At 38.6% G+C, this 11,901-nt stretch overlaps 1 protein-coding gene across 1 annotated transcript in view; it reads left to right on the top strand.

Moving 5' to 3' along the window:
* The window catches only part of LOC137983810 (tyrosine-protein kinase receptor Tie-1-like), a 43,340-nt gene that overhangs the window by 12,345 nt on the left and 19,094 nt on the right, over window positions 1-11,901 (top strand). The window contains exons 3-5 of the mRNA XM_068830987.1: window positions 7,487-7,729; window positions 9,282-9,548; window positions 10,948-11,238. Of these exons, the coding sequence (XP_068687088.1) occupies window positions 7,487-7,729; window positions 9,282-9,548; window positions 10,948-11,238 (801 nt within the window). The remainder of the gene's footprint in view (window positions 1-7,486; window positions 7,730-9,281; window positions 9,549-10,947; window positions 11,239-11,901) is intronic.

Here is an 11,901-nt window from a genome sequence, read left to right as displayed (position 1 = left end):
GATTCTATACACTTGCATCGGGAGCTGCGGATGACAGTTAATGGTCATAAACTCCTTGTTGGGTACACTCATGACAAGACCGAGGTCTGCTGGCTCATCAGCAGTTTTGGTGAGCTGGGACAGGGGCCCGTGACATTGAGGATTCCAGGAGGGTGATGTCATTAGCGAAGTACAGGTCAATCAGCATTTAGCTGGATATCTTCTCGGTTACCACTCCAGAGTCAGGAGCAGATGCCCTACCCAAAAGAATAATGAAGAGGAAGGGGGCCAAAATAGAACTCCTGTTGTTACATCAAAGAGTTCGGAGATGCTTCCATCCACCATTAAAGCTCTGCTGGGATTTCTGTAAAGAACCTGTTGACTATAGCTGCTGACTATAGCTTTAGGGATGCCGTAGTTTCGCAGTACTGGGAACATAGCTGTTCTGTTGATTGAATGAAAGACTTTCCTGAAATCCATAAAGGTAACAGTAAGTGTGAGTTGGTATTCTCCGAAACGTTCCATGTTGTGCACAGCTTCTCCCTGGTTTAAAGACAGCTTAATTTTTCCCGATAAAAGGATCTTCATGTGGTCAAATTCTTTTTAAGAAAATCTTATTGTTCCTTTTGCAGCAATGCACATGAGAGAAATTCATCTGCAGTTTGTCATCAGCGTCAGGTCACCTTTCTTGGGTAACGAAATGATAACTAACTGCAAAATGCTTGGCCTTGAAGTGCCTCAGCAGTAGTGGCACAGTCCAAAGCTGTTGCTTTGCTTGTTTCCATGGCTGCAATTGCTTCAGCGGTCTCCTCTAGAGTTGGGGGATCAGTGTTTATCGCGATAGGAAGGTCTTTTGTTACTGGAGGGGGTGGTTCTGAGGGTATGATCCTATTGCGGCACGGAATTTGGTTCGAGGAATGCGTTTCCATTTTTCCCACAGGGTATTTCATTTTTCGTATCCAGCAATGCTGCTAGTTTGTGTATTAGATATCCATTCCTTGCTGTATTAGGTGTGAAGTAGTATTTCAAAAAAAACGAGTTGGAGGGTTTCATCAGGTTTCCAAAAGCGACAAAGCATTTGGAACCACGAGGCCACAGGCTGAGTGGTTTTATTGTTTTCGAGCGTTTGAAAACCTGATGAAATCCGAACCACGAGTTTTTGAAATTACTTTTCGAACAAATAAAATTAGTTTCAATTATCATTTGAATAAATTTTCTGAATTGAAATATAATTTTTGGTACGTGGAATGTCACCTAGTTGATGCGTGCTGGCTTCTGATATAATAATTTCATTGGTATAAGCATTCCACGTTGTTACCTACTAATTGCATCATGGTTGTGAGTTCTGAAAAGTAGGCATAACGACCTTCTTGGTATTTGACACCCTTACGTTTAGGAGTAGTATACGAAGCGGGGCAATACGGGTGGACCGGGCGGATCTATCCACATCTGTGGTTAGCAATATAGTGAGAAGAGGTAGACGAAGCGAAGACCGTCACTTTGATTTGTTGTATCAAAGGAAGGATAAAGGGTGCTTAGCGAATACGAAAATATATACATTTTTCGAGCAAAATACTTTAAAAGATTGACTGCAGGCATAAATTAAGTACAGATAATTAATGATGTTCTCAACAATTTATTTAAGAATTAAAAAGTAAAAGTTTAACTACCCAAGAGTTTCTCAATACATGGTCCAGGTTTTTCGATATTTTCCAGCTTGGATGTTTTGACTGTGTAAAAAGTTCCGTTACTATCGAATGGGATCGGTGAGGCACTTCTCCTAGGAGCAGCTCCGAGCAAATCTGAGCCGACCCCTGTAGGGGGAGCAACTGGAAACAACAGATTTTCTCCGAACAAATCTGAGCAGACCCCTGTAGGAGAAGCAACTCCGAGCAGCTTCGAGCAAACATTAGTAGGTCCCTGCAGGGAAACGACCCAGGGGCCCCCCGGCCTTGTGTCCCTAACCCTAACCTCGTGACTATTGGTAAACAAAAAAGAACCCGACTGCAGGTCATATAATTGCTTATAAGCATGCCCCGTGCCATAAGTGCCCTGCCCAAATACGCCGGGATTTAATTCAGGTATTTAGAGGCCCTAAACCTCCGGCGGAATCCAGAATAAATATTCTAAGGTTTAGTAAGCGAAAAAGGGGGCCACTGGCAAAATTGACAGAAATACTAGAGCCAGTAACGCCTAATGCAAAGGAATTCAAATGATTAACTGAACAAGAGCCTGAAGGCCAGCACATAACCAAGGAAACCACTAGAGCCGAAAAGACTATTGTGATTACGGCCAGATGTTGAGTCTTCTTGACCATACCTTACAACATGGTCCATCGCGAATTCGCCAAAAGTACTAGTAAGTAATAACCAAAACGGGGAGGAAGGCCACAGGGCAGTGACCAAGGTTCCAGTGCACTTCTCGATGTTCATAAATCTCAGAACCCTGCAAACGATAGCGACGGGAGGTACTTACAGACAGTTCTCCCCCACAAGATCTCCAGGCCTGAATAACTGGGATTCCAAAACCTCGCGTAATATTTGAGCAGCTTTGTATTGTAAAAATTCGCAAAACAGTAAACTGTGTTCGATCACCACAAATTCCCGATCTCATCGCAGATGAATATCCGCCAAGCGTCATAGTCATTAAAACGGCTTATTGCATCATCTCTGTGGCTGAGCGTACAAGGGACCCAGTGTACACCCACCTCTACTGAATTCTCGAAGCAAAAACTAAATATGTCGATTACGATACTATGTAGATCTAGCTTCATGCTGCCTCCTTGCACGATATGAGCCGCGTCTTGGTTGTCGGTATACCAAAACCACCGCATCATTGCTAAGTAGCTTAGGGAAAGATCAAATATAAAACTTGATGGCTTCGAGGTTTCTCCTAAGAGAACTCCTTCTTGCCTTTCCCGTATTCCACATCTTGTGGCAAACAATTTTAATAACTGAGCCACATTCTGTAGCAGCAGCAACGGAATAAAGAAACCTACTAGATTTCTTGTGCAACAAAACAGTTCTTTTTGCTGACGAAAAAGTAACTTGCTAAACCAGAAATACAGCTCATCTAACAGTATTGGTGAAGTAATATTCAAAAGTTGAGTCCCTATACTGCGCACAAAGATTGCTCATAAGGCATTGTCCTCTCATAATACGAAACAAGCCACAAACTACTGGACTGATATAAATAATTTGACTGGTAAATGACAGCCAATTGTCGAGCCGTGATATTATGAGTTGATTCAATGATGTTCTCTAGAGTAACATACAACTTATTCCAAAATAGCCGCTGAAAAATGCGCAAACAAATTGACCCTTGTTGCCTCGTTCAAGATAAAATATTCTTTTGAATTTTAAGCTTAAGAACGAAGCATCAAGGGCTAATTACTCGGGCTTTCCGAAGGAAACGCCCGAGGTATAAAATAAGCTTCATTTTTTGCGTTCAGTCACAAAACGCAGTTCAACTACAGCGCATGAGTGTCCGCATGAGTGAAGTGTACGCGCATGCGTAGAATAAGCACATGGTTTAAAGCAATGGCTGGCTTCGTGGAGGTTTCGTTGCTGGGTGTACGAGAAAGAAATTCGATGGCTTTTACGCTCGATATACGTACAAAGTAACACACCGTTCGCGGTAGACCCACACGAAAACTTGTGGAGCGTTTTCGGAACGGGTCGGTCCGCCAACTGTACAAGAGATCAATTTACGACCGATCCTTTACGAGTGAACCTTCTGTAGAGAAATATCAAGCGAAACATGCTATATCAAACGAGCTATCTCATATTATGTTTACATGTAAACACAATCGTGTATTTAGACGTGATCGAGAACCCAGTAGCATACCAGGATCTACTCTGAAACGTCTGAGAAGCAAGACCAGAAAACTGAAGGAATTTGTTTATGGGCGTATTCTTCCAAGCATACCAAAGTCTTCTAGGCTACGTCGTTATGTGAAGGTTAGAACAGTTACAAAGAATGTTTGTAAGCTTAATACGAAGAGGGTAAGATTAAATTAAGTCACACAACATAAAAAGAAGTATTTGTTGAACTGTTCCGTGAGGGTATATCAAAGAATAATTAAATTGAAGTACAGAGCAAGTCGGTATTTATCAGTGTTTTCTTGTAATAGACCCATGTGTCTTTATAAGAGTCAGACCCACTTATCAAACTATGTAAATTTCAACTCAGTGCAGATATAAATAGAGAAAAACCCTGGTCCCACTCCAAGGTACACTGACCCTAACAAAACAATAACGGCACCATATAGCCAAGCTAATGGTCCTATTGTGTTGCAATGAGTTTATGCTATTTGATTTTCAGTAACAAACAAGGAATGAATTCTGCTAATGATCTCGTGTCAGTAATGAATATTGGAAATCAGTTGTATTGAAGTTTGTCTCAGTTAACCAGACAATCGTTTGAAATGCATACCCACACTTTTAAATGTGTTCGAGAATGTCTATGACCTTCAATAGAGTGAAAGCGTCACTGGTACTATTCATCAAGAAACTACAATAGAAGGATATCAGTACTGTACCTCCATAGATAGAGCCTTTCAATATCTTATATCTGAAAATTTCAACGATTTTATCTTGACAATAGGCTATACTACAGTTGCTATCTATTATAATGGTATGCAAGGGATACTTATGGTAGAACCACCCTCAAGGTACATGTGTGCTGCTTGAAGTATCACTGAATAGCTTAGTACATTATTTTCATAGTATACATAACAATGATCTATTTGAGTTGAAAGGGGTGAAAATTAATGAAACCCAAAATAGTACCCTTTTTCAGAGTCATGCCTGTGAAACCAGAAAGTTCAATGTGAGTTGTGCTGTGGCTATCTATTCACTCCGCTACTCTGTAATGAAATCATGTAGTTATTGGAATTCAAACACATTATCTAATGTTATTCAGTATGGCAAAATATTATAATATATATCATCTTTAAACAAGTATTTACCATCAGATCATTTGCCAAAAACTGTTGGTGTTTGTGGAACTGAAGTAAGTTTAAATCTTAAAAGTGATTGCAGTGAAGGAATATTGTCTGATTCAGATGACAGCATATCATTTCTCGAAAATCTTGTAAGAGATAATGGTGATTGCACAGGGTTTTTGATGCGGTTTTCATTTTTTTTGCAATGACATGTACATGTATTTTTAAACACACAAAAAGGTCAAAATATGTGTATTCCCTCTTGATATTTAATGAAAGTCAAATGCCTGTAATTGAATTTACTAAAACCATAAGAAATGGAACAATCAAAGAAGAGAATGTTATTAGAAAAAAACAAGCAAGGGATACTGCAAATAAACTTGAATTACAAAAGAAATAAGCAAGACAATACAAAACAATGGTGGATTCAGCCACGACTTATCAAGCAAACAAAGACAAACAAGACTTAGCAAACAAACAGAAAAATACAAAACTAAGGATGCAGCAAAGAAAGAAGAATTACTTCAGAAACTAAAACAAAAATACTATAGTAATAAGGGTAAAAATGTGGATTCATGCATTGAAACATTAAGAAAGAAGATAAAGGAAGGTCCATATTATATACGTTGTGTGTGCAATAGGATGCTCTATAAAAAATCTGTATTGAAATTGATCACAACTAGGTACCCTTCTCAGCATCTTTTTGATGTGCAGATGTCATTTGATGGAAAACTTTATATCTGTAAAGCATGTCATTCAAAAGCTATTTAAGGAAAGGTTCCATGTCAGGCAACCGTTAACAATTTATATGTTGATGTTGTACCAACTGAACTTGAAAGTCTTAAAAAACTAGAGCAAATTATGATAGCACGAAGGATTGTATTTGAAAAAATAGTAGTGATGCCCGAGGGACAACAAAGAAAGATCAAAGGAGCAATATGTAATGTACCAGTCGATTGTGATCAAACATGTAACATATTGCCTCGGCCCCCTGAAAGATCTGGTATCATTCTTTTGAAATTGAAAAGAAAAATTCAGTTTACAGGTCATGTTTATTTTGAAGCAGTTAGACCAGAAATCATAATGACAACACTCGATTGGTTAAAAGCCAATAATATCCTTTACAAAGATATACAGAATGTTAGTACAGAACTGACAAAGTATAATGAATGACAACATTGACAACACAAACTCGTTACCAATAAACTTTCAAAACAATAGTGCAAATTCTTGAAAATCTTTTAAATGTAGGAACAACAGGAAGTCCAAAATGAAGAGGAAGTGGAAGACCCTTTAAATGAGCATAGATCACCTGCCAATGAGACATGTCTACAGTCAGTCATTCCAGATTACCCTATAATTACTGGGGAACAAAACTCCAATAGCTCTATAGGTAAAGAAATTTACAATATAGCCCGGTTTGACATGACCAGATTCTTTTTTTGTCCTTGACCAAATACTGTATAAACTTATATGTGGGATAAGTTGATGGAATCTCTTTCAATAGTTTTGTTCTGTTTACTCTCCATAATCTTAAAATGGATGATGCAAGAGTTTATGGTTGCATGATTTGTGCAAAAACTCCTGGTGTCTCTGCATTTGATAATGTAATGCTAGTTGTTGAAAGTGAGTAAGGTGATATTGATTAATATTAAAATTATTATTAACACTTTATCATTATTCTAGACTGTGTGTTTCAAGAAAATTAAAAGACAATTCTAAACACGTGAGGCATAATTATAAAATCCTCAATGCATGTTAATGAATTACTACTTATTGATTACCAATAGAAAAAAACATACTTAGCCTTGTATTAATTTTGTTATGCAAATTCCATTAACAACAAAACGTATTTATGTGAATTTCCATACATTATTAGAAAAGAGCAATTACTGGAAAGTGTTAATTACAAAGTGGTAATGCAAGAAATGGAAAAACTCTTCATTGCGAGAAGGTTTGCATTATGCATTTAGCATGTGTGTAAAAGAGCAACACAAATACATCTACATTACATTATTAGAGAAGACATTTACAATACAAATACAACAACAAAAATACATTTACAATACTTTATTAGAGAGGAGCAATTGATGAAAAGTGTTAACTACAAAGTGCCAATGCAAGAAATGGAAAAACTCTTTATTGCATAAAGGTTTGCATTATGCATTTAGCATGTGTGTAACAGAGCAACACAAATATTAAACAAAAAAATGAAAATGGAAATTTTCCTAGCTCTCTGACACCACCATGAAAAATGAAACTGAGATAACAATCTCTTGTGTTTCATCTTGGAAAAAAAAAAACTTCAGAGGCACCTGTGTACAAGGATTTTATACCTTTATAAAACTTGGGTTCTTTTTTTGAATACCGTTTGCATTTCACCCACACTTCATTATATGTTTGCATTTGTATTACACTGCACCTATGAACGCATCCCCTTTCGAACTGAAACGCAGGCATTATCCTCTCTATATGTTGCATACAGTGGATCAACCTTTCGTCCTACTGCCCATGCAGGTTAATTTCTTGTGGTGTTGTTCCTGTCATATTTATTTTATACAGGTCCACCAAACATCACTGATATCTCTGCTGATCAAACTGTTAAAGAGGGAAACGACTTGACCCTCAACTGCACAGCAAGTGGTAACCCTGCTCCCAACACCACTTGGATAAAACTTACTGATAACAGTATTGTCACAATGCCACTGACAAACATCAGAAGGACAGATGAAGGGGGATACAGATGCTCTGCTTATAATGGTGTTGGAAACCTAGCTACAAAAGATGTCTTCATCACTGTATACTGTAAGTGCCTAGTATGACCAACTTTTACTAATTGTAATTACTGCCATGTTACACAAGATAGATTTTTTTGTCATGGATTGATACTTGCAGCAACACTGGACTTTGCCTTGTAGGAAAGGTTAAGTGAAGCAATTTTCTTGAGGAAAACCGGCCCCGTCTTTGAGTGGACTTGTGGAAGTGTTATTTTTTTTTGATCTCTCTTTAGACAATTGAGTCAGTGTTGTTCCCTCACCTACTTTTCCCAAAGATGGTATGAAGAGATCATATTTTAAAGGTGATTTTGAGCAATTAATAGAATGAATGCAGTGCTCGCGTCACAGATAGCAGAAGAAACAGTTTAGGTTCAATTGCGAGAGTGGATTATAAAAATTTATGCCCCAGCACTAAAAAGCCCAATCACCATCGTACAAGTGTATTCTTGATTGAACCAAAGAATGGAGGCTGGTTAATGCTGTAGATAATTACAAATAATGGTTGGAAGTACTATATTTCTCCCACGTGCAACAAAGACAAGCCCATTGGTGAGAATTCTCCCTGTTTGTTACCTTTTAAGAAACGAACAACCGAAGCTTTCCACATACGTTATTGTGCATTGAAATTGAACTCTTACACGTTGCTGTTATGAAGGAAATGTATAAGAGGCTCTTGGCTAGTTGCGAACAACTCCAATACAAATCCTAGGAGGGGAATTTTTACACGATCTATTTTTAGAATGCCTTTTCCGCAAAAAAAAAAAAAACAAACAAAAAAAACAAGCAAACAAACAAAGGCAGTTTTGGTTCATTGGCGCCATGACGTGAAGTTAGTTAGTTTGTAACAGGCTCCTATGGAAATTTTGAGAGTACAGGATATTAAAATTCAAGAATTAATATTCGATCTATTGCCTGTTAATTGCTGCTGCAGTACACTTTCAGATTTCTAATTGTTATCCAGAAGATAATGTATAGATCGATACAGTGTCTAATAAACCAAGGTGTCTTCCTTTGTAGTTTTACCATCTCATTTTTGTCATGTCCCTTGAGAACACTATAATAATTAACCCGTCACAAGTGGAATCAAAACACAAATATGCAATATGCAAATCACCAATCACGTGAGCCGTATAGAAATCCAAATTACCACATTCCTTCCCTCTAAATCACAATTTATGGGTCCATTGAAAAACTGGTAAGTTAATTCAAAGTTCAACTTCAACAGAAGTACAACATTTTTATTCAATTCTATTTAGGATTCCTTCGTTTAAAAGTGTTCCTTTAGTTTTGACTCCACTCAAATTTCAGCAAACATAATCTTTTAGATAACCAGGCCCAGCCCATTTCCGCTTTGGGCATGACCTCTGAGGACTGGTCTGAACAGGTTTCTAAAGAGACTGCTGATGATGACTTGACTTTTCCCGAAATGGACCTCCCGGCCAATGAATGACATATGTTTATGGTGTCCAAATTCAATGCACTGTGATGAGTTTTCACCCACTGATTACAACTTCTTCATCAGTTTCAAAGTATCTAAAGATATACAAAAATCTTTTGTTAATTCCTTTTTTTTTCTCCAGATCAACCAAGCATAACCTCAGTAACTCCCTTTACAAAACAGTCTTGGATTGGACAGAACGTTCTACTATCATGTGTGGCAGATGGTTCTCCTACCCCATCGATCACATGGAAAAAACCAGACGGAACTGAGCTAAGAAAAGTAACATATACAGAGAAAAAAGTGGATGCGCAGATGAAGGCTGATCAAGATTTTGGAAATTATACTTGTGAAGCCAGAAACGTAGTTGGTGCTGCTGCTCCACGCTTGGCGCAACTGAACCAAATAAGTAAGCAATTAGAAAAATACACACATAAGGTCAGTGAAAGCGCATTACCAGTATTTTTACGCAATTTGAAATGTGATGCTACTTAACCAGGTAAAAAAAAAAAGCAATCCTTTTTTTGCTTGGTTCAGGTTTTTTTGTATTGTTTTTAACCAACTTCCTCTTGCCGCCTTTTTCCCAGCTGTTTCATGTTGATTGGACGTAAGCTGACTTCTTTGCTCTGCTGAAAAATGGGTTTTGAGGACTCTCTTCCAAATCACAGTTTCCCCATTGCTAAATTCAAGAAAATCATCGCAATGTTTTTTGTTTTTTTTACCCCTGATATTCTCTCTCTCTCTCTCTCTCTCTCTCTCTTGCCGTCAGTCGATACGATTAAGACTGTTTATGGTTTGATGTCAGGTCTCCATGTATCTCTGTTGCTCGCGGTTGTCTGCCAGAAGTTGACTGGGATCTTCCTCGCTTTCATGTTTCTCTTTGCTACATCTTTGAATCTCAGCCTTGGCCTTCCCTGATTTCGCTTTCCAGAACAGAGTTGTGAATACAGCAGTTGGCGAGGTTGTCGGTCATGATCCATCCTATGAACGTGGCCTAACCATCTTAGGTTCTTTTCAGCAAGAATATCCTCTATAGATGGAAGGTTTGCACGCCTAAGGACTTCAGCATTTGTGATCTTATCATGCCATTTGATGCCCATGATGTCCCTCAATTGCCTCATCATAACAGCGTGCAGTTTCTTAACTTGGGCTCTGTAAATAGTCCACGTTTCTGCACCATATAGGAGGGTTGACAGTACCACAGCTCTGTAGACTTTGCATTTCACCCAGATGGAGACACTCGCCTTGCCTGTCCGTGTCCGGAGTTCCTTATCTATCTTGGAGGAACTGGATACAGTGCTACCGAGATAGGTAAAGTCAGTAGTTTTGACCAGAGGCACTTCGTCAATTGTGATGTCTATCGGCTCAGGTGGAGGGCAGATGAATTTGACCGGTTGATACATGCATTCTGTTTTCTTGATGTTGATCTTTAGGCTGAACTGGCTTGCAGCCATGGAGAAGCTATCTACTAGCAGTTGCATGTCCGAAGCAGTGTGAGCCACCAGTGCGCTATCATCAGCAAACCCATGATATTAGTCCGCCATAAAATAGGTGCACATATTTCAGAACACTGGGGTCAGCCATTAGTCGTGCCCTTCCTTCTGAAAAGTCTGGGAGTCCATCCATTTAGAGATGATTATGCAGAGGTCAGGACGAATATGTTGCAGTGGCTAGACTATTCTGCACTGGAGCATCTTTATATTCTTATTAACTCTTATTGAATGCAACAAGGAGTTTATTTTCGACAACGCTCTTAGTGTTTTCTATAGGGATATTCTGTTTATTATTAATTTTTTTTTTTGTTAAAGAGGCACCAGGATCTCTAAGCCTCACTACAAATAACAACGATATCCGTGCGTCTTCGTTGGCAATAAAATGGACTGCACCAGTTGATGATGGGGGAAGTGCTATTACAGGGTACAAGTTGATTATACTACATGATGACAATGTCATTCTGAACGAGACCACAAGTGCTGGCTTTAGGCAATACCTTGTTGGCGGTCTCAACAGAAGCACAACTTATACTCTGAGGGTGTCGGCGATGAATAGGGTGTTTGAAGGAGCTGCAAGTGAAAAGAAAGCGACGACCAAGCACGAAGGTAATTCCGAAGGACTACTTTGACCAGGTGATTTCATTGCTGAAAGCAAACGAAAGTGGAGAGCATGTTTCAAAATGTGTTGAAACATACAAACAGAGTTTCCTTTTTTGTTTTTTTTTCGGAAATGTAGAACATAGTGAAGAATACCTACTTAAACACCGTGTTTAACAACAGTTGTTCCTAGTTCCTATCTGTGTACCCAATTAGTTCCTCTACGTCCTTTTTGGCTTCATGAAGCAATTACACTATTGGCATCGTTTGAATGGACTCTGCCCAAGTGAATTTGCTTCAGTCGCTCCAAGATTTTTGTCAGCATGTGCCCAAGTTTTGTTGAACAAATATTGCAAACATAATAAAACACATTAAATTGCCCTTACAAAACAACACAATACAGTACATATTTAATTGACCACTCCCCATAGGGGATTTTTAGGGTTAAAGACTCTCTGTCGAACGGCATGCTTTGCGCGCGTTTGTTTATGTTTTTATCCTGCTCAATGTAGCCACTCGGGGGAAAATAAACGATAACTGTGTCCTTTCCTACTAGCGAACAAAGAAGACGTTGGCTTGCAGAATAGAGATGAATGTTTCCAATAAACAAAGGAAACCGCTTCTCTAACACTGATCAAAGATAATCGGACAACTCTTCCCCCTATCAGTCAA

The sequence above is a fragment of the Montipora foliosa genome, chromosome 13 (genome assembly GCF_036669935.1).
Source record: "Montipora foliosa isolate CH-2021 chromosome 13, ASM3666993v2, whole genome shotgun sequence".
NCBI classification, from domain to species: Eukaryota; Metazoa; Cnidaria; class Anthozoa; order Scleractinia; family Acroporidae; genus Montipora; species Montipora foliosa.
Note: the sequence above shows the minus strand (reverse complement) of the source record. Positions and strands in the feature narration are given on the sequence as shown.